Genomic DNA, 27,803 nt, shown 5'->3' with positions numbered 1-27,803 from the left:
TTACAATTTCGTTTGATAATAATAACATTATTGTTTCTTTGTTAATGATATTGACTATATATGCTTGTTCAAAAAATATTGACTATATATTTTCATTTTACAAAAAACAATCATCTTTATTTTCAATTTCATATTTACTTTTTTTTTTTGGTTCGTTTTAATAAATTTATCTAGAGCCCTTTTTATGTGATCCAATTAAAGCATCATCTCTTTTCACATAAAAAAAACTTTATTTATTTTCGTTTTTGTAATTTTTTTAGAGGATAATCACATAATATAAAAAAAATACAAGTTAAATTACTATAAATAAAGACTAAAGAGAAGAAGAAAAAAAATAGAACCATAGGACCTCATTTCCACAAAATTAGGAGTTGCTTGTCAGCCCTTCCATTGATGATTCAATACATAAAAAATTGGAAACATGAAAAACATTTTAGAATTTTAAATTTGGAAGAATTAAACTAAAAACAAATAATTTTTTTGAAGGGTTGAAAGAATTTAAACCTTAACTCTACATAGATAATCCTCATCGGCGCTACCGGATGTAGTGATCATAAGCGGTTGGGAAATTTTCCTCTACCCCGACATATGTACCCTCACCCTTACATTTAACTTGAATTACATATTTCTCTTTTCTTCTACAATTTTTTTTGTTATTCCCTCTTCAATACTTTAAGAGAAAGAGATAGCAACAAAATAAATGAAACCGCATCCCATAAAAAAAAAACCGCAAATTTAATTAAGGAGTCAATGTAATATTGACCATAATTAAAGAGTGTGAAGGAAAAAAATTGATAGTAATGAATTCATAAATTTGAGGAGTTACAACTTAGAATTCCACTTGGTAATAAATTGATAGTAATGACAAATATTGTTTCTTTGACTTCTTGTTTGATGAGTTACGAATTAAATGTGCTCCCTCCAATATAGATAAAGAAATGCATTTGACTCTAATTAGTACTCCCTCCAATCTTTTTGGCTTAAAAGTGTGGAATGATGAGAAAAATAAGGATTAGATTGTCAACGAGAGGAGTCTCACTAACTCAGTTTGACATAAAAAGTGTGTTGCAAACTTTAATCCAAACACAGAATATCTTCAAGAATCAAAGTGACATAGAAAAGTCCAAATGAAACATTTTTTTAAAGTATAGGTCTTAGAATAGATACTAATAATTTTATAAGGCAGATTCTTGCTAAGAAGCAAAGTGACATAAAAATTGAAATTATAAACTAAACATGATGAAACTAAGAAGAATCTGAAGTCTTGTTAATCAAAAGTGTGTTTGGAAACTTTAATCCAAACAAATACAATATCTCGAAGAAGCAAAATGACATAGAAAAATCCAAATAAAACATTTTTTTAACTATAGATCTCAGGTAATCCAAAGATCTGGTGTATTTCCCCAACATTCTTGCCTTTGATCATGTTTGCAATTTTATCACATACCAGGTCCTGCAGGCTCTTGATGTTCAAGTACATTGAAGACAAAAGAAGATCATAGAGAGTTTCACGGTCTAACTCAACGAATTCAGCATCCCAATCCTCGATAAGATATTCATCATCTGATTCAGACATGTCAAATTCCTCATTGTGCTTCTTGCAATATTCAATGATCTTAGCCAGGATTTTGCTTCCTACGACAGAGGCAGACAGAGGAATGCAATCTTCCGTATGACCGATATTAGGATAAGTCTCAATAACATCTTGTATTGTTTTTGACATAACTGCTACATCATAGTCAACTTCAAACACATCACCATCAATACTCTTCAACTTGATTTTCTTTGACGAGTCCTTCAATTTCTCTTCCTGCAACTTTAACATTTTTTTATATTAATTGGATGCATTATTTCTTCAGGGTTACACATTTGATGTGCATGATATATAAAAAAAAAAGTGATCATATTTAACAATACTCACCAAAATCATGTTTCAAATAAAAATATGGATCAATTTAATTAAATCAATAAAATATAGCAGCAATCACTTTTGTTTGAAAACTAGCTGAAATTCACCTTTAGAGTGTTCTCTGTGAGGGAAAGATTCGCCATCCACTTTGAAGCCTCGTCATTAGAGTATAATGTTACATTCTCTTCAATCATTTTTTCTGCAACATATTTTGGATCAAGTTTTCCAGTCTTATCCCCAATCTCCGAGTAGAAAGTCAAAACATTGTTAATCAATTTTCGATCAATTTGCTTTCCAGCATGATCCTCAACAATCTGAAAGTAGAAAATAAAAAATCAACATTATAGAAAGAAAAAAAAATCATAAACAAGAGTGGAATGATAAAATCACAGATGAATAGTAGAAGAAAATCAGAGAATATCGTACCATAGCTAATATAGCATTCATTACTTGAGTATTCACTTCCAAATATACCTAGGACACATATATAACATCATAATGACTATAATACACAAAACATGATTACCATTATGAGAGGAAAATTTGAAAAAGCAGTGTAAGTTTTCAAAGGAATATTCTCATGACCAACCAAATCATAAAAGGATAAGAAGCCAATTTCTTCAAGGGAATGATCCATGGATTTTCTCATGTCATATGTTTCAAGAGATCGAAAGAGTCTTGAGAGGCACAAGGTGATTATTTTGTAATTTGACCATCTTTTGAGTAATTCTCTCAACAAAACTTCATTTTCCTTTGCTTGCAGAGATGGCAAAACCTAATTCATGACGAGAAAATGTTTTAGTTAATTTTACGCATGTGATTAAATTAACAACTACTGAGATTTTATACTTACATTTGTGTAAGAAATTAGACGTACCTTGGAATTAATGTATTTAGCAAAGACCTTCTTATAATTGTCACATAGTAGCTCAGAATTTATGTCATCCACATCTGCCCTCAACTTATAAACAGATCTAGATACAAGTTAAGACCATATAATACATAATAAAATCGTATGGAAAAGGAAATGGTTGTAGATGTTTAACATATGAGATATGAATTTTGCAATCATATTCCACACATTCATGAGCACCACATTGGTGACCGTTGAATCGAGTTCAAACAGTCCAGACAGTTCATACATAAAAATAATCAAAATTTGCACTAATGTAAGACTATATCCAATCTTGATCTAAAGAACATTATGTGATGATAGTGTGAATGTATAAGATCTCCGACTACCGTAAATCAAAATTGGTGAGATTTGCAATTAAGGATACGTGTAAATGGACATGTAATCCTGAACGGTGAAACTTGAGTTGTCAATCTCAACACCTCTTTCTATTAGGTCTATGAATTTGTTCACACCTTTCTTAAGCAATGGCCATTCTTTCTGGAAACTCGTACGGCTCCTTTTTCCTTCTTCCATCTTCCTGTAGGAAAAGTGTCAAATGCAAATGTTTATCAACCTCAATTTTTTTATGATCCTAAAAAAACATAAATTTTGTTGAATGTTAACAAAATGATCTATTCTAAAAAGCTTTACTACAACGAAGTATACAACCAAGGCATGAATCATCAATAATGTAACGATTAGTAGAGCTAGAGCATATGCATAAATCCAATGCACAGATACAAGAATTCTGTAAGAAAATAAAAGTGTTGGGGGGAAGGTGTGATAAATAATGTACTAGAAGAGAAGAGAAACAACATTGCAAACTTTGACCGACCTGAATTAGATGATCGATCTTTTGATTGTTGTTTGGTCTTTTTTATAGTACTTGGGCGTTACACAGACAGTATTCAATCACAATAATTTCTTCTCCTTATTTATACTTGTGAATCACCAAAATAAAAATGAGATCAAATCTAAAATTAAAGCTAAAACTTATTCTCTCCCTCTTTCCTTTCCTTTTTTTTTTTTAATCACACTGTTGCCTATCAATCTAAGGAAGTAAAATTAAAAAGAATAATAATAATAAATTGAGACGATTTTATTTATTTATTTGGTAAGAGAAAAGTACTACGAAAAATGATCTAGATCGAATGACTTTATTGGCGGAAAGTCACTGATTTTTGTTTCAAATTATCTTTATAGATTCATGAAAACAAAATGATAGAAAATATGTTATTCTTACATTTGTTACAAATTTATTACATTTTATTTTTCGGTATAAAATGTTTCTCTGAATAGAAAAAAGTTCCGGTCCCTGTGAAGTCAAATAAGAAACTAAAGGTACAAACAAGAGGTCAAATAGCTGGATTATAGGAAACAAAAATCTGATCATTTAATAGAATTAAAAAAGCAATAAAAGCAAATGAAGACCTCCTAAAAGAATGGGTAATTTTGTATACAATAATCCCAGGGGCTACAGTTGGATAAATAAATGCATACAAGACAATAGCATACAATATAGATACAATCCAAAACTGATTTTTAAAAGCATACAAATTACATACAAATTTTTGTTATCATAAACATCACAGTGAAGCATTTACAACAAACCTACACTCATCCCATGTTTGGAAAGATTCCTGAGAAGTTTGGTATCTTATCAACATGCTTGAGGGCACGCTCAGCAATCTGCCTAGTTCGATAATCACCGTGTTGGAAAGCGTCCACAAGTGCAGTACTCACATTTTGATCTCCAGAAACTTCGTAGGCTATATCGTCTGTTCGCAACAGTCTCTCCACTGCCCAAACTGCCCTCCTCCTCAAATTGTCTGTCCGTTTCTCGAGCAACACATCAAGTATTGGCTTCACTCCTTCGGCCTCACACAAAACCATTACACCTTGCTCAATATCTACTCCATCATCTATTACAGTACATAAGGCTGCAAGTGCTGCCTCGACCACATTCACATTTGTGTGGTCCAGTAGAGCTACTAATTTAAGGACTGCCTGTCCTTCGTAGAGACAAAATGTTTCTTTTAAAGAACACTTCCCTCGGTGGATCCTACATAATCCGGTAATCACCGGTGGTTTGCTGAAACACGAAAAGAATGAAGCACAAAAAGCCGGTTCTGGCATCTCAGGCAATTTGGTTAAATTCTTTGATTCTAGTGATAAATTCTCCAAAGCTATAGCAGAAACCATCTGTACATTATCAAGTCCATTGGTCTGAAGCAGTTCAATGAAGAGTGCAGCAAGATTTTGATCACGGCAAAGCGCGACAGCATCAGGCTCATCAGCCAAGACATATGTAATCCTTGCAACAATCTTCATAAGCCCTTCAAGAAATGGTGTCACAAACCGAGTGCCTCTAATCTCTCCTTGCCTGATGGCAATCACTTTCGATATCGCCATAAAAAAAGCGCCTTCATCCAGTAGCTGTCTCGTGAGGCCTAAATCTCTCTCGGGTAGATCTGCTAAGAGGCCAACAGCAGGCGCCTGCTCTTCAGTGATTCCGATATTTTCTGATATGACTTTAACTAGACTACTAAGCTGTCCCACCGAACCACGAAGCGCATCGGCTAATTCCGGGCCCATGTGTGGAGACAAATTTTGAAGAAGTTTTATGGAAGCTAAACGAAGATCTTTCTGCGGTGCCTCAATGAATTGAACTAGACTGATAGTGGCACCAGAGCTTTTGATAGCAGAAACCAGACTCAGCACTGTAGTTGGAGAACTAGCAAGTCCAACAAGAACTTGGAGAAGTTTGCACTCAATTGCTGGACCAGTGTTGCTTATAAGATGGAGTAGCTTATGAACTATATCCTCTGAGACCAGAGTTTGGTGATCAGGTCCAAGTGGAATTGAATCGAAGTCTTCTCCCGAATTCACAACACTGGCAAGAATTGTAGCAGAGACCTCTTTTAGTCGTGTGGGAAGCAGATGAGGGCCCACCGCAAAAAGGTCGTTGACAAGTGGGGAAAGTATTCCAGCCTCTATTAAAACCTTTGCGCTTGGCTCACACGATGATATCTGGTTTAGTGCCTTTAGTGCAGCTTCTCTTGACTGCATATTGCCACTTTTCATGATATCGATCAAAGATGAGCCCACAGTTCTGGCAACAAGGACTTTAACGTCATTGTCCAAAACCAGCTCACCAAGGATTCCAGCCATGGACAGTTTGGTTTCTGGAGGCCCTGCAAAAGTTTCAACGAAAAACAAGACAATGGATTAATATCTACAAAGGAATAAAGAATTCTACAAGCAAATGACACATCAATATTCTAAATATTTAGAAGACACACAATTAATAAAAATATTATGGATTATAAATCAGAAGACCTATTATTATGGATTATAAGATACACAATCAATAAAAATATGTCATGTAAAAGCAAGCGACATAGCAAAAATATAAGCTAATATATCATATACAAGTCCTAAATCAAATGACAAAAGAAAAGTGGCTTACCATTCAAAGTTGGCAAGACTAAAGTAGCAGACGATACTAAGTTCATGCAGTGAATTATAAGAATGAATTGTTATACACGTAGGGGTTCACCTTGATTGAGTTTGGTTTTGTACGAATTAAGATAGGACTCACATGTTCATTCAGATACCAATTACCATGTTCAGGTGTGTTAATGACTTAATGTAAACAAAATTAATCAAAACTAAGTTGCATGCAATTAATTTCCATCAAATTCAAGTTTCTAGTGTTACATTCTCTAATATTTTCTTGTAATTATATATTTTCTAACTTTTGGTGATCGTATATTTTCTAATTGCTTGTGATATCAACTATTTCTGATTTTTAGGGACGAAGATATTTTCCAGATAACACTTCTATATTGGTTGCAACAGGGAAATGTGTTGATCTGTTTTATGTGGTAATTGTTTAAAAAAATAATTTCTACCAATTATTTATTTTGTTGTTAAGTAGTCTAGAGACTAGACTCACTATAAGTGTGGAGAAGTGAGAAATTTAGGATTCGAACCCTGACCCTTTAGAAGGATAAGTATGCCTCAGTATCATCCAATGGGGGTGATTAAGGATTGGATGGAAAACAAACATCAGTAATGTATGGATGAAGCTATTCAACCTATCTTTGTATCTTTCTTGTCAATTGTATATAATGTTAATGTTAATGTTTTAGAACATTCATTGAGCATATTTGGAAATGCTTGACATGTTAAAGAGTTACTCATGTAACAAGCAACCAAGTACACCACAATCTCTTATTTGTAAGTTATAGTTTACCTTTAATGAGCTGACACTTTCTAAAATAAAAATAATAGATATCCTAACTAGCATCAGCAAGTATTTAAACAAGTTCTTGTTACCGAGTGCCCTAAGTGTACTCTTTAAGCATTTCAAATTAAAAAAACTATTCATTAGTCAAATACTTCAATTTTCATGCATCAGCAATGAGACTAACAAAATCACAGTTACCCACCACATTTTTGACAAAAGCCACACTTAATTTCATTTTCCACCAAATTCAAATCTAAATATGCCTCATTTTGTGATATAAATACAGTCAAGGGATTAAAAACCAATTCATTTTCTTCTCACGTGGCACAAACTAGATGACAAAAATTACAAAGAATAACAGCACAACTCTTTTCTTCTATTTTTTGACAGAATAATAGCACTACTATCAACAATAGAAATTGTAATATAACTATGTTAATATTTCATCCAATTACAAGATACATAAAATACAGTTCTAAAATACAACTTTTCACAATGGTTAAGCAAAATCCCTTGACAGCACATTTCATCCAATTACAAGATACATAAAATACAGTTCTAAGATACAACTTTTCACAATGGTTAAGCAATCCCTTTACAGCACCTTGATGAGCCGTTTTTCTTTTTGTACATTAGGTTTATAAACAGAACTCTACAGCTGTAACCCCACATCATCCAAAACCTAACAAGACTGGAAGATGGGGAAAGGATGAAAAGAAGCCTAATCTATGTCTAACAAATGGGTTAAAAAAAAGGAGAAAGAAAAACTTGTATGTTATACATTACATAATTGCCTCGGGTATATGCAGCAAACAGGTCTTGAACACCTACACTTCAGCAATTGTTGGTGATTTACGTTAAAAAGGCATTGAATTTGGGCAGTCATTTAGCATTGTCAGTACTCAATTATTCTTCTCAACAAATGTTAATATGAAATATATTACCAAAGTCCACTGCAAAGCACCGTGAAAACTTCACTTAGATGTTGATGCACCTTTAGTGAGATCATAGACGGTTCGGAACCTAAGTCCAGAACCTATATGGCTTGCTGTTGGCCACAGCCAGCTAAGGATATTTGGTCCCAAAACCTGCAAAAAAATAAACAAAACAGAAGCTTAAACTCACATTTTGTAGATGTAGCTTCTATGTTTGCTTCAGTAATAAAAAAGAAGTTGAAGAAAAGGGAGACCATTGAAAATTCTAATGATTGAATAGTTCAATCACAAAAACAAGCAAAACGTATATTTACATACATATGTTCCATCTGTCACCTTCACATCTGATTATAGTATCAGTAAGTCAAAATACGTAGTTTCACATAATCAGTTAAGCGGCGTAGATTTTAATACTATAGTAATGTGCTATTTGATTGGATGCACATGTAAAAAAATTACATCGTTGGTACATAGTAATTAATCTCAAATAATATGTTTCTTTATGCAAACATAAATGGCTTAACATTCTAATACTATACAGAGTAATCAATATATGAATATGTAGTTACAATGCTCTCCTGATTTCAGAATACAAAAGAACAACCGTCAATTATCACATCAATAAGATGGACCTCAGTTGAGTTGAATTATGTTTAACGCTTTCAAATAATAGCTAGGCTGATCAGTGAAAAAGTCATGGCTAAACTCAATCATTAAAGATGCCATATGATATGATCATGATGAACCAAATGTTTATTCAAAAAAGATGAACCAAATGAAAGAAGAAAGAAAAATGACCAAATGATTGCAGAAAGGAAAAAAGACCAAATGAATGAAGTTCAATGAGAAAAAAGCAGGGTGGGAGAAAAAACAGGAAAGATACAGAAAAAAAAGAAGCAGCAGCATAATCTTCAATACTTACAGATGTCAAATTCTCATACGGGCCAAGGTCATATGGATGTTTATAGATACTCCCACCCTTCTCTTGAAGCCACAAAGCTCTCACTCCTTCATAATACTGCCAACACAACTTCCTAATTGAGTAAATCGAAATCATTCTGGTCAAATAAAAGAACAGTTTTGAATTAAAAGCATGTCATAACCTCTATCGTGGTATTGTTATGTAGAATGAGATAGATATGCCATCCTAAAAGAACACATAATGATATAGTTAAAGGGACCAGTAAGAGCCCAGAAACAACCTGCAAAAAAGTTTATTTCATGAGAAAATAAAATTGTTTACTTTACTGAAGGGAGATGCATATTTGTATTTAGTAGAACTTACATATACAGTTCTGAAAGAGCCGCCATTTTTGTCTTCATCGTGTATACCATCATAAGCTAGACTACCAACAAGTAAAACCTACAAAGTTAAGCAACATTGAACGAAAAAGATTGTCAAACAAAAGAACCATCAAATCTAGCACAGACCATGAAAAATATCAAAAGGAAGAGAAAACTAAATCAGGCCACAGATTTCATTCACGCAAATACAACGTGGTAGGAAATTCATAACTATTATAAAAACTAAGTCATGCATATAATAAAATAAACAAACATACCATGGAGTAAATGCAGGCAATCACAGCATATGTGACAAAAATGAAGAAGATCTTGTAGTTTGCGTGACCGACACAGTTATTTATCCAAATGCAATGGTGATCCTTACAACCAATAAACAACACTTTTTGTCATTATCCAAAAAGCCCAAGATAAAACTTGATTGATGATTTAGATCATGCATACCATTCGTAGAACACATCTTTTACAACCCCGGCAATGATGTGCACGGGGAGGCTTATAGTGAGAGCACTTTTGGCAATACCTCAAATCTCCACCCTGCTCACAGTTCCAAAAAAAAAACATCACTGGAAAGTTAATTTTCATGGTATTCAGAATTGATACACAATCACATGTTTATGGGAATCTTTGCAAGATCAGAAATATTTCCTTTTTCTGCCACGTGAATGGTTCAACGAAGTAGAATGTTATATTAAGTGAGCCATTGGATTAATTTTACTTGTTAAATTTTATCTTAATCTTTAAATTGAAATTATAATTATATTTTAATAAATAAATAAATATTGTGTACTAGGTATCCATACCACATCAAATGCGGGTTAGTATTACCTTATAGCCAGACTCGTATACAACATTGTCATTATTAGTAAAGATGACCTCTTTCAAGGGAAGACAACCGCATATACGACAGTCCACTTTAAAAGCCAGCATATGAGCATTAATTAGGAATATGGGCTTAATTAACTAGGATTTATAATAAAAAGTAAAACCTTAGTCTGTGGAAAAATATCAGCTTCTAGGGGAATAATACAAAATTTAAATCCCAGTCAAACCAAACATATTGAAATCATTTTCATTCCAACACATTAGTCATACTCATAGGTAATTAGGAATATGGGTCATGCTAACTAGTGCCCCCGGGGCACTAGTGAAGGAAAACAAAAAGGAAAAATTTGCATTGAAAAGAACATTTTTTTATACTTTTAAGAGTTTGACTACACACCTTTCAAGAAAGTTTTACCATATTTGATTCCTTAACTAGTGCCCCAGGGAAACTAGTTAGCATTTTCTTAGGAATATAACGCAACAGAAGGCCAAACACATCAACACATGACATAACACTGCTTATAAAAAACAAAATGACAAAACATGAACCTTTCTCAAATACAAACACAACAAAAAGAAGGTTAAAATTAATCTGCATGATCAACAGTGGCACTTAGGCGCTACATGAAACCCCATTGTGCTGCGTTTGTTTAGTAGTGACTGTATTGGCTAGTATGGCCACTACAATGAAACTCCGGTAAAAACCCCAAATATGCCCTCAACTTATAGCCATTACCTCAGTTTATTTTGGATCAGTTCTAATCACATTTTTAATTTTGTATGTTCTTCTATTCTCGTATTGTTTCCTTAATCTTCGGTGTAGCGGCCGTACGGCCACCCGCTATACCGCAACAATATTTTGGGGGTTGGCAGATACTCTGTGGCTGCAACGTCAAGGTTTTCAATATCTTCACGATTGCATCGCAACCACAAATGTGCGCGCATCAGTTGTACTCAACTGGAATTTTCTACAATATTAAGAATTAGAGGTATGCTATTTTGAGCGAAGACTAACACCTAGGAAACGCAAGAATTACACTTTAAAAAAAAAACATCATGATAGTGGGAGGTGGCGGAAATCAGGTTGCGGTTGGAGATAAATCTAATAATGAAGAATTATTTTTGCGTTTCATTAAACAGTGATATGTAACAAGAAGCACTTTCCTAAGAATTATGAAGTAACCGCAACACTGCCAAGCTCCCAAAACCTTGATCAAGACTACATTAACAGATTCCTACTATTGCTTAACCTATCCAGCTAAAAGGGAAGCATTCCACCGCAGATTAACAACAAAAACAAAATGTCACTTTTTTCTAAAACTCATAGTGAAGCTAAATCAACAACAAAACAAAATGTCACTTTTTTCTAATCATTATGAAAATTTCAGCTAAACTTCTACAACAAGAAACACAAACTTCCAAAAACTCACCACATAACAAATCACACATAAATAATCAATAAAAACTAAAATAAAAAACAAAACAAAAATTTATAACTACAAAACAATCAAATTAGTTCATGAGCTGTCAGCTCAGTGGTAAGTAAAAAATCAAAAAGCGATTTTTAACTAAAACACGTCGGAATTATTGAATATCGGTCAATCAATCATAACCAATGGATCATTAATCATATCTACTTTAAAAGTTATACAACAGATTTTTTGTTGACAATGTAAAAGTTTACACTTGACAGTGTATCAAACTTAATCTAACAATGTTTTACACGTGCATCAATGAAGTGTTGCCACGTGATTTGTCGTAGCTCATTAATTGATATGACAACACATTAAGCTCGTATAAAACTTGGTGTATATAAATTAAACTAATTTTCTAAACCCCAATTTAAACAAGAAAAATCCAAATTAAAACAAAAAAGACAATAAGAAGACAAAAATAACAAAATAGTCAAAAACCCAATATTCATAACAATGCAAAATTCAATTTTTATCACCTTGCGTTTGATTTCATGAATAGGAATAGTATTATCTTCAACATCAGGCGTATACGTAGACGGAACCCGACCCGGATCCGTGAAAATAGCTAAACGGTAACAAAAAACACACATGAAAGCGATGACGGTGAAAACGACGGCGTTTATGATTCCAGGTGAAGAGAAAAGACCAAACCATCTATCAATGAAGACGAAGACGGTGGAGATGTAAATGTAAGCGATTGATGAAATGACGACGGTTACCGGAAACGAGAACGCGAAGCCGCCGCCGCCGCGTTGCTGCTTCGCTTTCTCGATCATGGTGGTGGCGTCGCCGGTGACGACGGTGGTTTGGGAAATGGATGGAAAGGGAAGGTTGTTGGGTTTGGTGTGAGTTGTGTTTTTTTTCAACAAACAATGAATTAAATTTAAGATAGTAAAGTTTTCTTTGATTTTACTCTATTGAAATTTTTGATTATTGATTGCTTGATTCTTAGATTGATATAATGTAAGAGGAAGGTGATTATTTTATTTTATTTTATATTTTTGTTCATCTTAGGTGGGTAGTTGGATTTCTCTTTTGAATTCTTTTTTGTTGTTTTTGTATTTATAGTAAGTAATAATTAAATTAAAACCTTTCCAAAAAATAAGTTACTGTAATTAAAATAAAATAAAGAAATAAATAAATAATCTTTTAATATAGTTTGACTATTTTTTTTTTGGATAGAAAGTGACTTTTGACTTTAAATAAGAAAACTAGAAGTTTCTCTCGTCTCATATCATTTTTTTTTTTTGACAAAATAAAAGATATTCATTCATTCAAATTGAAAGAGTACATCGATATAATGCAAATTCGCTAAAAACAAAAAGGATGAATTTATGAACAGGCTCACAACATCCATGTTAATAGCATAAAACGGCAAAGTACAAATGCCTACGCATATGACTATATTTAAATCACCGGAATAACCATGTTTCCGGATCTGCAACGTGGATGACGCCAAAGTCATTGATTGGATCTGCACTGGATCGAAGCTGATCTGACAATCTGAAGCGATCAAATACCTGGGAGAAACAAGAAAAACAAACAAAGTCGCACAAAGACGACAAACAACCAACGTCGCACGAAGACGGCGAAATCACAAAATAAAACGAAATAGATGTGAAAATCACTTATTTCAATAAAAGGGAAATAGAAAAACGAGTTAGAGGGGTGATTTTGGGTCAAAAATTGACCCTAAATCACCCCTCTTTGGTGGATGAAGGAGAAGAAACTAGGGTTTTTGCGACGGCTCACAAGAGAGAAAGGAAAAAGAGAGAGAGATGTAGGGGTTGGAGTTGAAACCTTCTCGTCTCATATCATTTGAAAATATGTATTGTAAAAAGAATGATTTGGATCATTTGTGGTTGACTTTTTTGTAATAAAAAGAAAATGATATATTCTCTTAAACTCTTTTTATTGGATAAAAGAAAACAAAATTAAAATTCAGCAGTTTAAAATATAAATAAATGATAAAACGTACGACATAATTTGTCGTCAAATTTGTACGAATATTTATAGATGTTATTTAGTTTTTTTCTCTTAACTTTGATTTGACCCAAAATGATAAATGTCACCCGTCCTAGATTTTTCTTATGATAAATCACATAAAACACCTTTTCATGTGGTGATGATTATCCATATAAATTTTGCATGTGTATTATAACTGAGACGGTGTATTATCTCAATATTTCTTTGGTAACAATATTTTTTTAATATAATCTTTAAATGAACATGTCGTGCCGTTTCGTGTGTTGAATCTGTCGTACTGTATAGTAGCACTCAAAAATTAGTAAGAAAAAGAGTTTGATTTCTATGTATGGACAATTTTGTTATTTTAATTATCACAACACATCATTAAATGTAGTTAACTATGAAATAATCTATATAATATAAATTTAGGACCTATTTCATGTCCCATTATGGAAGTAATTTTCTCTTCTCTTGGTGTTGACATGTGGCATCATAAACCAAACATACATTTGTTTTTTTAACGTGACATGTGGCATCATAAACCAAACCAAGCATTTTCATGCATTTGACAATTAATGAAAAAAGGAATAATAAAGGAATATTGGATTAATGAAATGAACTAATTATTATCTTTATTTTTATTTCATAATAATTATAGTAACGTGACACTATTTGTTTGGTTAAGACTATTTCAAATATATTTCTCTTTCAAAAAAATGTCAAATATATTTTATTGAAATGTAAATATGAACTAATGAATTTATGAAATTAATGATTTCATGAAACAAACTAATTTTTATTTTTATTTTAATAATAATAATATTGTGAATTGTGAGATAATTTAATAACATATATTTTATTGAAGGCCAAACAATTATGAGAAAAAATTAATATCTTAATTTTTATTTGTATTTTTATTTTAGTAATAATATAATAATGATGATGTGAGACAATGTTTTTTTTAACAATGTGAGACAATATTTTTTGACAAAAAATATGTGAAACAATTTATTTGGTTGAAATCATGTCAGAGATATTTTATTCAAAGTGACATTAAAACACTTGAATACAATATTATTTGATTTCCTTATGAATAGGGAAAAATCATATGTAAGATAATAGTTGTAACCAAGGACCGTTAATTTATATGGAAGTCAACCAAAAAAAAGGAAATCAAATCAAATATGAAATGAAAAGAAGGGAAAAAAAACAGAGAACAAGGAATTAAACTTATTTTTACGGAATAGTTGCAACTGAAGAAAATGTGATTGCAAAACACAGGCCGCGTGTAATTAATCTCATTCCAAATTAGATCATGTTAATTTACCAAATTACTCTATAAAAAATTCTATAAATTAGACTTGTGGCTTAACAATTTGTTCACATCATAGCCTCTACTGTCTTTCTATTTTATTTGTTTAATTTTTTCTTTTTCTATTGTTTTTTCTTCTCATCTCTTCAGAATTTAAATGACACCGAAAATCGATTCCGTTTCTAATGTTTCCCATTCGAAAAAAATTGAAATATCAGGTTTGAATCTTTTGGTTGTGGTTTGTGAGAGATATGAACAATGTTGTTTTTTATGTTACAATGAATAAAGGTTGTTTATTTGTTTTGTTATGTTTTTCTGTTTTTTTATATTATTTTATTTACAAAAGATTTTTTATAGTAGATAGTTTTTTTTGTTCATCTATTTTTTTTATTTTATAATTTTTTTGGTTCAATCGAATATGACACCTATTGAGTTTGTTCCAGATGTGATACCAAGGTATTTTCGAGGGAAATGATGTGTCGTGTGTTCCTAAAGAAATCCTTGATATGGTTGAGAAATCTTACATGTTCAAAGTAGAGTCAAATGATGTGTAGGAGAAGACATATCGGATGAAGAAAGTTCCTTGATAAGTTTAGGACAAAATATAAAGAAAGATTTGATTGTATTATTATAAGATACATCGATACATTTCTTAATATGAATTTAAATATACGATGTAAGATTCTATGCTGATTTATTTTACCTCTTATTGTAGGAGAATGTCCCAGGAATAACCTTGGAATGGACTTGCATCTTAAGAAATGATACAATACGATGTATCAACCATCTCAGCCATGTCTGTTTGTACCCATAACAAACAGGCCTCCAGCAGCAAGAAAAGAGAAATCAAGCTTCAGACTAGAAACAATATTGCAACTGCATTGACTAAAGAGACTTCGATGGTTGTCATCAGTAAATATTTAAACTGATTAATAGAGTCTTTTTTATTCAATATAGCCTTCATATTACCTCTATACGTTATAGGTGTTGGTGTTGATTGCGGAAAAATAAATAAAGTCGTGTATGAACACTGAAAAACTGAGACACATTTCTATTTGAGCAAACTAAAAAAGAAATCCTTCGCTTGATCGTTATTGCTTTAGTAATTTCATTAACATGGTTTATTGGTATATAGCATAAAATAGGTAAATTCTATTATAAATGGAATGTAGTTGAACGGGCGAGATTCGATTTATAAATACATGTGATGCAGAAAATGAAAATAGACACTTCACTAATAGTGGTCATTGAATATGATAGTAATATAATGTCAGTGGTCATTGAATATGATAGTAATATAATGTCATTAAAGCTTTACTCCATCTGTGACAATAATAAATTAGTATGATTCCCGTAAAAAAATTATATTGTTATTGATGGAGCCTATGAAATGAAATACCTTAATTCAAAATTTTTTGACAAAATCTTAATTCAAATTTTAATATTTTAAATGTTGTCATATATAAAGTTGGGCAAAACAAATTTGACGTAATTAAGTTTCCAACTAATTTGGCCAAATAGAATACAAAAATTTGCAATATAAAATTGTCCAATTACAAATTTGGCCTAATAATTCAATAATTTTCCAAATAAACTAAACCCTAAACCTACAACATGCTCCTAAAAAAAAGTGTACAGTTGTATATCTTACAAAATTGATTAAAGTTGTATATTCTTATTTGTGCAAAATTTTATATTTTAATGAATCTTTACATTTTTTTTGAGAGAATGAATTTTTACATTTGTAGAGTTGTATATGTATTAATGTACGAGATATGTATTAATTCAAATTTTATCATTTTTTGTGGTCAATCACCTTCAAATCAACATAAAAACAATTCTCTTTTCCTTTTTATAAAATAAAATACATTCTTTAATTGCATTAAATGTAAAAAACAAAATTAGAAACTTTGTCATGCTCCAATCAAGACTATCTTAAAAAAAATTATGATATGCTATAAATAATAATATATTGTAAGTTTCCCTTTTTTTTCATAGTCAATCACTCTTGAATAACCTTTAAACCATCGTAAAAAAGCTCTCTTTTATTTTTTTTAAAAATAAAACTCATAAATTAATTGCAGTAAAGGTAAACAAATTGTAGAAACATTGAAATGCTCCAATCACAAAAAAAATCACGGAATATAAAAATCATAAATTAATTACATTAAAGGTAAACAAATTGTAGAAACATTTAAATGCTCCAATCTCAAAAAAAATCACGAAATATTCTAAATTATTCAAGAATATATAGTTAGGTGTCATTCTCTTATTTGTGTCTTAATCTTGATCCTCATGCCATCCATTAGGATTAGTATTACATTGTTGAACAACCCAAACTCCAGAATCTTAAATTGTTTTTATTACACACACACACACACACGTTAATTGCATTATAAACTATTTATGATTGAAGAAAAAACAGTGATTTGTGTTCAGTTAGATCTCATCATTTGTAGCTCTTTTTCATATTTCTTTATTGACTTGCTACATGTGTTCATCACATCCTTTAATTCAGGTTTCTACTATTCTTGATAACTAATAAATAATCAAACCATCCTTAAAAAAATTCATCAATTAGATCTCATCATTTGTAGCTCTTTTTCATATTTCTTCAATACATGTGTTCATCACATTCTTTAATTCAGGTTTCTACTATTCTTAATAACCAATAAATAATCAAACCATCCTTAAAAAAACTCATCAAACCAAGCAAGTTCTTGGTAATCAAGAGCATAAATCAAAGTTTCTTAAAAAAAAAGAATAAATCAAAGTATGGTCGAATAACTTTTTGATACTATGTTGTTGCGAATTTAAAATTGAACGGAAAAAAAATTGTCAACCTCAAATATTAAATGAAAGTTTTTTTTTGAAGGATATTAAATGAAAGTTAAAAATAAGCTAATTATTATTGTGAAAATTTCTATTATACTTACAAATAATTATTATTGTTTTTTATTTACATGAATATCCATTTTTAGTGTTTTTATTATGAAATTTTTCATTAAGGAAATCATTAAAAATATTAATTGATTTCTATAATCATTGTGTGCATTAAATCATAATTAAAAAAGACGTTTTATCAAAAGAAAATGGAATGATGATTGAATATTTTAATTTTAATAAGCAAAATGATACATAATTAGAGAGTACAACGGGGTACTCTAACATATATTATGCCAAGCAAACAATGCCCTTTTTATGAAAAAAAAATTACTACACCTGTTTTTTCAGGAATAGATGGAAGAGTGGATTCAACATGTTTATTGTTTTTTTTTAACCGAAAAAGTTCAATTGACGAGGGGAGTATGATCAATCAACAACAACTGACCAATAACACTGTAAATACAATCATTCAATCCTTTCGTAAAAAAAAAATAATGATTCAAGCCCATTAATTGCTTCATTTTGACACTTGAAAAAACAAGAGAGCAAATAAAGTTGATTAGGATCATGAAGGAGTGTCGGACCTCTAATGACGAATAGTTTATTGCTAGGGTTTCAAATTTGAGACTTTATGGATTCAGATTTATTTATAAAAAAAAAAATAAAAAAATCATGCCCACATGATATGAGCTTGGTCTAGAACATTCTTAAACAATTGTCTTAAAAAGTGAGGGAATCCTCTCTTTTGTAAACTATTTTCATGTCTTATTTCTTTTCAGCATGAGACATACGTTTTTCCCAATACAATGTTGATGCCAAGACATTATTGGGCTTGGTGGGTGAAAATGTTGATTTATGGTCAGATTACAATCAAGATCTCTATATTATAGCGACAATCAGAGCAATGTATACAAGATAACAACATAATAGAAATAAAGGAAAGTAGATTAGGGAAATATCTCAACCTCAAACAACAAAACGTAGGATGGAGTTTATAGCAATTATATTATTTTTCAAATGGTCTTGAGTTTGATTAAATATTGGCTGCTATAATCACAATCTTGAGAAAAATCCTAATGAAATATTGGCTGCTATAATCACAATCTTGAGAAAAATCCTAAGGTCATTTATTTTTCAAATGTGAAGAAATGAAGGGCTTAAAGCATCTTTCATGGAAAATTAATGAAAGATTCAAGAACATAGAATTAATAATTGTGGGAGAAAAGTGAAAGAACAAAGTTGAAACAACGATGGAAGAATTTGAAGATACAAATAAAAGCAAGAAAATGAAGAAAAAATGGGGCAAGTTGATGCTTAAAAAGTAAGTAACAGTGGAAACAAAATCAAAGGAAGCAGAAAATGAACAAAGTGATTAGATTAGTGTTTATCAAACCTTACTCAATCGAGGGATGTAAGAGATAAACATAACATATATACATTAGAAATATTTGTTCAAACTTTACTTCAAGTCCATATTACTGGTTCATATCCCCTCAAAATCGGAGAGTTAATACCAAAATCAAAGGAACCTGGATTCAGACATTAAATAATGTTGAATTTGATCCATTGATTTACATATTTAGTATGAGGATAATTGTTTATTAAGGGCAAACCTGAATTCAGGCATAATAGTCCAGTTGCAATATTTATCGATATGTATCACAAGCAATGGCAAGAAATCTAGCTGCAAGCATATAACACTTTTTTCTAATCTTTCTCTCCAATTGAAAACTTTCCATTTCATAAATTCTAAACTAATAAGCATTTTTACTAAACACTAAAAACACCAACAACTGATAAATTCAAAATATGAGAAAATAATACCTTTTTACCATGGTCGATGATGATAAGGCAGTCATAAAAAGTAATATAAAGATGATTTTTGATAGGAATGTTGGTGACGGAAGGAAGCAATGAGATTATAGATTCAATGAATTGGGAGTCAAAAGGGAGAAAGATTTTTGATACGATATCAGAATCAATGGCAGAAAGGAAAGTCTTGGAAATGAGGGAGATCCTGCAAGCATCGACGGGAGATCCTCAAACCTTGCCATTCTTTTGCGACGGAAAATGTTCGAGGATCAAAACTTGAGTTTTGAAGGCTTATTTATTTTGTTATGGTATAAAATTCTCCTAATGTGGGAAAATTAAAAAATTGGGTGTTGGATGAGAAGTGTTGGAGACTTGGATAAATTCTTCAAATTTAATTTAATTTATAACTTTTTTTGTACCAAAAAAAAATATGTTAACATTTATTTATCATTCTCTATTAAAAAAAAAAACACTCTCCGAAAGAGTGTGCGAGATTTCTCAATTTTTTCAGCTAACATATTACAACTAACATGAAGACATTGCTTCATTCCCTTAACAAACAAAATTTTTTTTTTTGCTTCAAATAGTCACTAATTTGCAACCTACTAACACCCGATCTTATTTTGGCATCAAGTTTCTTTTTTTGTTCCCTTGATAGTTCATGTTTTTTTTATCTTAATCATTAGCAGCTTCATGTAACCCAAACAAAAAAATCATTAGCAACTTCATCTATATTGATTCTTTCAGATTTTTGCCAATATTGATATCCCCTTAGGTATTTGGTGTCCATAGTAAGAATTGATATGAATATTTTAGCTGCAAGAGTGGCCCGAGCAAGAAGGAAGCTCATACAGCAACAGAAACATCGTAATTCCAGGTAGATTTCGACAAGTACCTTATTTATTATCTTAATTTTGATTTTTGAAGGGGTCTTTGGTTGTTTGGATATATACATTCTTGCTTTCGATTTTTGTAATTATTTAGGTTTTTAAATTAAACAAATTATAATCAACCCATTAGTTAATATAATCTTTTAGAAAAATTGCAAATAACTGAACATCGATAGACCCAAAAGGAGGACTATAATATTATTATAAGTTAAATTTGATGCACCATTGGAGTAAAAATCAAATGAGTTGCTTCAAGATGATGTGGCTTGATGCAGCCCACAAAATACTCTTATATGAAGTCCACCCTTAGGGTTGCTCTAATATATACAAAACTGACACACCAAACAACCAACTCACAATAGCAACGGCAAGTGCAAAACGATCGCCTATGCAGAATGAAAAAATCATGTAGTTTGAATTCGACCCATAGGACATCGACATAGACTTGCTGCTAAACACGTCCACTTTTTATATTTACGCATCCTTCGAGATCCCAAACTCAAAACCTAATGATTGGGCATCCTGATTGGTTCAGCTTTTCTTGATTGTGTAAGAGTTTCCTCATGATTCCTCTTCAATCTAATATCGATCCATACAATTTGGTTGATATTATAATGTTATTCTTAAATGGCAGTATTTTGCGTCACTAACTTTATTGGAAGTTCTGAAAAAATTATTAGTTGGAACTATCTGATTGTATATTTGGATGGGCATGAATTATACACTTTTCTATCTATCAAGACCAAAATCAATTTTGCAGCTAATTCAACTTATGTGATGGTTGAGTCTTTGTATTTAAACAATAATTTGTAATTGAGTTTGTGTAACATGTGCAATATTGCACATGTTAAAACAACTAAGAGTAGTAATTTTTTTATTGAAAAACATCAATTATTTATTGAAAAGTTATATATTTAACATAAAACACGGAAGTTCTAAGACAAAATTAACATTTTAAATTTCTTAACATGTGCAAATTTGCACATAATATAAAAACCCTTTATAATTATTTCAACATAATCTTGGTGGTTCTAATTTACATTCTTAGTTATTATTAATAATTTACATTTTATATTCTTTATGTTCAGATTTGACCACGGCGGAAGCACGTTTTGAGAGACATACATCAAAGGATCCTAAAAGTAACTTAACATGCACACCTAAACGTGATAGAGACATCGATGTTGAGGACCCATTGTATTTTCGTCGTAAAAGAAATAAAACCAAAACTCATCCTACAACGTCGTGCAATACCCCTGCTACGGAACGATATATACGTTCGATGTATTTTTTTTATTTTTAACATTGACTCATTTTTATTACTTGTTTTGAATAAGTACGTTTACGTATTATATATAAATACTTATTGACAAATATAAAATGCATACCTTATTCAAGGAAAAATATATATAACATGTTTACCATCCGACATAACTATATCAAATATATTGAAAAATATTTTGTATTGATTCTTATAAATATACAATTTGTTTGTGCATAAAAAAAACATATAGAAATATGTATTATGAGGTCATTGTTGGAAGCAGTGACAATGCTACATATAACAGACATTTTACTCGCATGTCCAGTCAAGGGGATTTATTAAGATCGATGGTTCTTGATATCAACAATATATCTTATGATGAATTACTAGATATTTTTCCAACCACTCAAGGTATATCATAGTAAAATTAGCGTATCAACACAAGGACTAAGTAAGGTTATATGTTGTGATTCTTGGATGGAAATTTCAACTCTAAATGTTAGAGATTTTCCCTACTTACAAACTAATTTCTTATCATATGCATTTTTATTACATCAGGTGGATCTACCATCCACACAAAATCGCTCCTGTACGAAATGGTTTAGTGTGAATGTATGATTTTCAATTGCTATTATTTTAGATATAGTTATTATTTTCATAGAAGCGATTAGTGACATCGAATTTTCACAATTGTACAATATTGTTTGATGCTGAAGACCCTATTATGTGTTGTTGTTGGTGTGGTGCAAAGATGTTGTTGGGTGAACGTTTTGAATGAAGCGGAAGTGAAGGTAATGTTAAATTTTCGTTATGTTGCATGAAGGGAAAGGTGCACCTTCCCCACCTTCAGAAACCTCTGAAACTTTTATTTAATTTGTTATGCGGCGATTATCCAAAGAGTAAGCACTATTTGGATAATATTAGAGCTTACAATAGTATATTTTCATTCACATAAATGTGAGGTAAGATTGATCGTACAACAAATGACGGAGATGGACCTGCATATTTTGTCCTTAGAGGTCAAAACTATCATCATATGGGTAGTATGATGCCGGAGTCGGATTCTATGCCGAAATTTGCACAAATTTATATATACGACACGCAAAACGAGTCTAATAATCAATATAAGCATTTCCTGTACGATATTGTTTAAATTTATTTTCATATTTTTGTTATATACCAAACAAATATTTTTAGCGTGTTTATATATATATATATATATATATATATATATATATTTCATTATACAGTGCGAGTAATGATGGTCAATCACTTAATGAGTCCTTGGTTAAGACAGTTCCCACTAACTATGTGTTTCGACAAGTGAAGGATCATATGAAAGAGGTGGTTCACCAAGTAAGTCTCCTTATGTGGAACGAGGAGACAGTTTCCGCCGACTTTATGTTTCGCAATCACGATAAATAAAAGTCAAGGTCAGTCGTCATCTATTGTTGGAAACTATCTTTCCAAACCGTTTTTCACTCAAGTCACTTCCAAAATGGGATTGAAAATACTTATACCGGATGAAGAAGACCGTGTGTCCACTAAGACCACTAATGTTGTGTACCGTGGTGTATTTCAGAACGTTTAACTGGTCGTTCTAGATGATATAGGTTTTTTATATGTCGAACTTTAATATTATGTTTTATTGAGTATTATTTTAACCCCTTTTTGACGATATTTTGTTGGTCTTAAATAGTTGGTGTCTTTATTATTATTTGTTATACTTATTTTTTACACGATTGAATAATTACTAATTCACGTTAGATGTTAAGTGAATCCAGTATATGCGTGAAAGAGATCATGGAATTTGAAAGAAACTACACCCTCCGGTCACTAATATAAGCAAAACTTTGCATTTTAGATTCATTCAATTAATAACTAATAACGTATATGATCTTTATTATAGACCACATACATCATTTAATGAATGAATTTAAAATATTAATTTTTGCTTATAATGGTGACCGGAGGGTGTATATATATAAGGGTATCTGGTATGGAGACCAATTGACAAAAAATATAGAATGTTGCTTTCATTTTTTTTAACGAAAAAGTTTATTAATTTTCTGTGAGCTTTACTTAATTGGTAGAGATAATTCATTGTATATGCGTGGTTGAGTTTGAGACCCTAACCCCCAAATTATAGGAAGAACACAAAAAAAACTCATCTCCATAATCAATTTTGCTTTGTTTTTGGATAAATCCATTTATTATCGATATCCATATTAAAAATACCGACTTGATTTTAGTTATCCGCGTGAGATCTTCCCGCGTTAAAGATTATTATTTCAGCGTTACATGGGTTAATATTAATATACAATGTTTAATTAATAACACAATGACAATACATGCTATTATCACTTAGCTCAGTTGGTAGGGATATTGCATATTATATGCAGAGGCCGGAGTTCGAACCCCGAACACTCCACTTCTCCACAATTAAATTGTGTGAGCTTTAGACACTAGGCTACTTGACAAAAAAAAAACAATACGTGCTACTAATATATTATGTATAAAAACAATGAATTTGCCATTTAATTAATGTTTATATAATAAAAATAAATAGTGGACAATCTAACCCGTGCTTGGCACGGGTGTCCAAACTAGTTTTATATAAATATTTAACGAAAATATAAATTTTACACACTTAATATAGGTTCCTGGATACGTCACTAATGGTGAAACTTGATGCTGAAGCTTGAGCAGAGAATAGAGGAAAAACATGATGCAAAATATGAACCGAACCAAATAATGAAGAATACGTAGATTTAGTTCGGTATATCTGATTAACATTTATTAAAATTAAGTAATATTTTATTTTACAATATCTAAAATATGTATATTTTGACAAAAGGTAAAATAATTAAAATATGAAGAAACAAAATAAAGTTCATTTTTATTTGTTTTGATTATTTTAAATCATTTTAATATATTGAGTTATGCTAACAAGTGCACTTGTTAAAGATTCAAAAGATGAAACTATTTACAAATTTTATGTAGAATAAGTTCCTTTTTGAAGTTTCTATGTGTTGAATACACAATTTACAAGGAATTTTTTTTTCTTTTGACTTCTAAACAAGTACCCAAAGACACTTGTTAGCATTTCCTTAATATATTTTTTATATACTTTGAAATCATGGAAACCGGTCATCAATAAACGATAACAAGAAAAAAGGCAACTCAACGCTTGTCTAACATCGGGATCTATCATGAACCCAACTCACTTAAAAAGCTATATAAACTTTCCCTTTCACAAAGCATGAATGCCTCTATCAATTATAGCATATACAAAAAGAAAATGATATTTGTACAATCATTTTATGATAATTTTTGGATAACACTCTTTCTTACACTCTTATTATGTAATTACTCTTTTTCTCTCCTTTTATTGTTTTCTCTCCTTTTATTGTTTTGATCGATATTAACATGCAATTCTTGATGTTCTCACACTTGTTGATGAAATTAGAATTAAATATACTACAAAAAATTGAAATCAGACAAATATCTCGACACAAACTAAATGACTCCCATGAGTCCCATGATATAACCTTAAAACTATTAGCCCCACTATGTAACCTGCAAAATTTATCAGAACTTACATAGTCAAAGACCAAAACCAACATAGGTATGAAACATTCTAGGCAAAAAATATTGTATTTTTCACCAGACCAGACCGAATAATATCGATCCCCAACGTGCCTCTAACCACATCTACACAGATGCAATGAATTCCAGCTCCAATTTGACCACAAGGCTGAAACGCACCAGCTTCCATCTGAACACGATATGCAACCACAGCCGATCGAGCAAATGCAGCAGACACAAATTGCAATTGTCTATGAACGGATCCAAAAACATTAGCGACAACAGGTCCTCTACAACAGATTTTTCAGTACAGAACCACTTACACCAACACAAACACTCATCCACACCAGCTTTTGCAGTTTTGAATGAAATTATTCTTCTCGCCAGTCCACACTCCTACTCAATACTTACTACTCCCAAACAAACCAAAAGATTCACAAACCATTGACTTATTGCACAATTATATCCTATCTTGAAAGATCATCGAACTCCACACATCCGATCCGATAGCCACCCTGCCTCCTCACTATCTTCCGCATTCAACAAGAAATATGTCTCCTTAACTGTGTAGCTCGGATCACTCCCCCACCTCACTCCCACTCCCACTCTCACCATCCTTCTCTCCTTAAAAAAAACGCTCCCAAGAACCACTCCATTACAAACATCCACCAATTCTTCTTCGCATTGAAAGACCAAGCCTAATTTCTAAGTTATGAATCTTATGGATTCTAATTTCTAAGTTAAAGACCAAACCTCACCTAGAGCATCACCATCAATCTTTTGTTAGATTCTCTGCAAGTGACAGCAAATATATTGCTAAATATTTAGATCGAGAATTATTTGTAAGAAATAAACAAAAGATGAGATGACTTTATTAAATAAACTATTCAAGATTATCTTACTTATTAGAAGATAGTTGATTCCGGCTAGAAAGTTTCAATGACTGAAACCAATATAAGTAACAAAGAAATTATTGATCCAAGCTTAACGAAGTGAATTCTCATGAGCAATGGTGATAAAATTATTGATCCAAACATGAAACAACACTGTAAATGGCTATTTAAAATTCACTGTTATACCTCAACATATTTTCTTTCGTTATTTCCTCCTCTGCAGCCATCCATTGAAAGGCAGCATCCCTTACACATTGGTCTCTGAAGTGAACAGACTGAAAGAACGAGATTCAAGCCGGTTGTAGTAATAATAGTAGCAATATATTAACAGCTAGTATTGGTAATTTAGTAATTTACACGTCAAAGAGCCTGAGTTTCCAAAGTTATAATACCATATTACTAGATAACTTTCCTTAATTGACTACAACAAAGGAAGTGATTTCGCCAGACAGTTTTGGTAAGAATCACATTAATGAATATTTCAGACTCTATTGGACTGTCCTGCTACAATGTGATGTGGTATTGTTAGGCTATGTCAGCAAGGTGATAAAAAATTGTTAGTAAATCATCATTAATTAATTATACTTGTCTGCATAAAGAAGTCACCACTGTAATATTGATATATAACTGCGTTTTCTGTAATATCTTTATGAAATCTGATGAACAAAATCACTCAACCATCAATTAAGAGTACACTTTGCAGAATGGAAAATATCGCTATAGAAATGCAATCAAAATAAAGTTTTCATTGATTCACCAACAAGAGTACATTAAGGCAAGGTAAAACTAATCATAAAAATAAAAAACTAAGAATTCTTTAATTAAACGGCATCTAGGCCATAAGGTTGTGAAGGTAGGATCCCGCCCCACAGTCAATCCATTCAGCTAGAAAGTCATCGTTCCGATTTTGATCAATCCATTCAGCTTGAGAGCTATCACTCCACTTAGTTTTTTTCTTCCCGTGTTTTGTTTCATCAGCCGATCTCTTCAAATGAATCCTATATTTCTGCAAACGACATTGCAATCACAATTTTAACAATAGTACTCTATAAGTTTCAATTTAAAATCACTCAAAATACATGTAGTATATTATTAATAATTTAATTAGACTCCTTCGGAAAACAAACCTGTAAATGACTAGCAACATGTCCTACACCCAAACCAGGAACATCCATAATTTTGAGAATCATTTTGGGTCTTGCTTCTGAAAGATAAGTGAGATAAAAATGGACATAAGTTGAGTTGTTAAATAATACAAACAAAGCAAAGAAAAGAATTAGGAAAGAAGCATACTATCAAGGCCTAGTTGATTGACTGCCCATAGAAATCGTTGATGCAATTCTGGCGACCAAGACAAACGGGCCTTCTTTGCAAGTGTTTCTTTTGAGACATTAGAATCTTCTCTACCCCGTTTTCTATTTTCTTGATCAACCAAGCTTCCAACAATTTCATATTCTTTATTTTCAGTCAAACCTTTTCTTATAACATGTTGCCACATGGTCTTGAACTGTTTTTCAACAAAAGGCTTAGTCCAATATTCGCAAGCCCCACATTCAATAGACTTCATAATAGAACTTTCTGTGGAATCAACAGCCAT

The 27,803-nt window shown here is 31.4% G+C and overlaps 3 protein-coding genes and 1 pseudogene across 7 annotated transcripts; all 4 read right to left on the bottom strand.

Moving 5' to 3' along the window:
- Positions 1-1,248: 1,248 nt before the first annotated feature.
- LOC146926895 (cullin-like protein 3) lies at positions 1,249-4,014 on the bottom strand. 2 transcript variants are annotated; one of them, XM_085700332.1, is made up of 6 exons: positions 3,190-4,014; positions 2,787-2,883; positions 2,499-2,684; positions 2,336-2,383; positions 2,017-2,223; positions 1,249-1,810 (listed from the first exon to the last, which is right to left on the bottom strand). In XM_085700332.1, the coding sequence occupies exons 1-6, from the start codon at positions 3,336-3,338 to the stop codon at positions 1,361-1,363; spliced, it is 1,137 nt and encodes a 378-aa protein (XP_085556458.1). In that variant the 5' UTR covers positions 3,339-4,014; the 3' UTR covers positions 1,249-1,360. The 2 variants fall into 2 exon arrangements, with proteins under 2 accessions (XP_085556458.1, XP_085556457.1); XM_085700331.1 differs by having other exon boundaries at positions 1,249-1,816; positions 3,190-3,457.
- A 225-nt stretch (positions 4,015-4,239) lies between these two features.
- On the bottom strand, positions 4,240-6,766 carry LOC146926894 (U-box domain-containing protein 43 pseudogene; annotated as a pseudogene). The gene has a single exon (XR_015005543.1). The product of XR_015005543.1 is annotated as a U-box domain-containing protein 43 pseudogene (transcript).
- Positions 6,767-7,460: 694 nt separating this feature from the next.
- On the bottom strand, positions 7,461-12,442 carry LOC146926893 (DHHC-type zinc finger family protein). 3 transcript variants are annotated; one of them, XM_085700334.1, is made up of 8 exons: positions 12,070-12,442; positions 9,738-9,830; positions 9,554-9,655; positions 9,277-9,354; positions 9,095-9,193; positions 8,914-9,009; positions 8,001-8,144; positions 7,461-7,883 (listed from the first exon to the last, which is right to left on the bottom strand). In XM_085700334.1, the coding sequence occupies exons 1-7, from the start codon at positions 12,367-12,369 to the stop codon at positions 8,031-8,033; spliced, it is 882 nt and encodes a 293-aa protein (XP_085556460.1). In that variant the 5' UTR covers positions 12,370-12,442; the 3' UTR covers positions 7,461-7,883; positions 8,001-8,030. The 3 variants fall into 3 exon arrangements, with proteins under 3 accessions (XP_085556460.1, XP_085556459.1, XP_085556461.1); XM_085700335.1 differs by having other exon boundaries at positions 7,651-7,888; XM_085700333.1 differs by having other exon boundaries at positions 7,461-8,144.
- Positions 12,443-26,928: 14,486 nt separating this feature from the next.
- Positions 26,929-27,803, bottom strand: LOC146926892 (two-component response regulator ORR21-like). The gene is made up of 3 exons (XM_085706987.1): positions 27,500-27,803; positions 27,334-27,410; positions 26,929-27,212 (listed from the first exon to the last, which is right to left on the bottom strand). The coding sequence occupies exons 1-3, from the start codon at positions 27,801-27,803 to the stop codon at positions 27,039-27,041; spliced, it is 555 nt and encodes a 184-aa protein (XP_085563113.1). The 3' UTR covers positions 26,929-27,038.

Source organism: Medicago sativa, chromosome 4, assembly GCF_051527215.1.
Source record: "Medicago sativa cultivar Bolivia chromosome 4, Bolivia_mono, whole genome shotgun sequence".
In the NCBI taxonomy this organism is placed as follows: Eukaryota; Viridiplantae; Streptophyta; class Magnoliopsida; order Fabales; family Fabaceae; genus Medicago; species Medicago sativa.
This window is presented reverse-complemented; position numbering and strand designations above follow the sequence as displayed.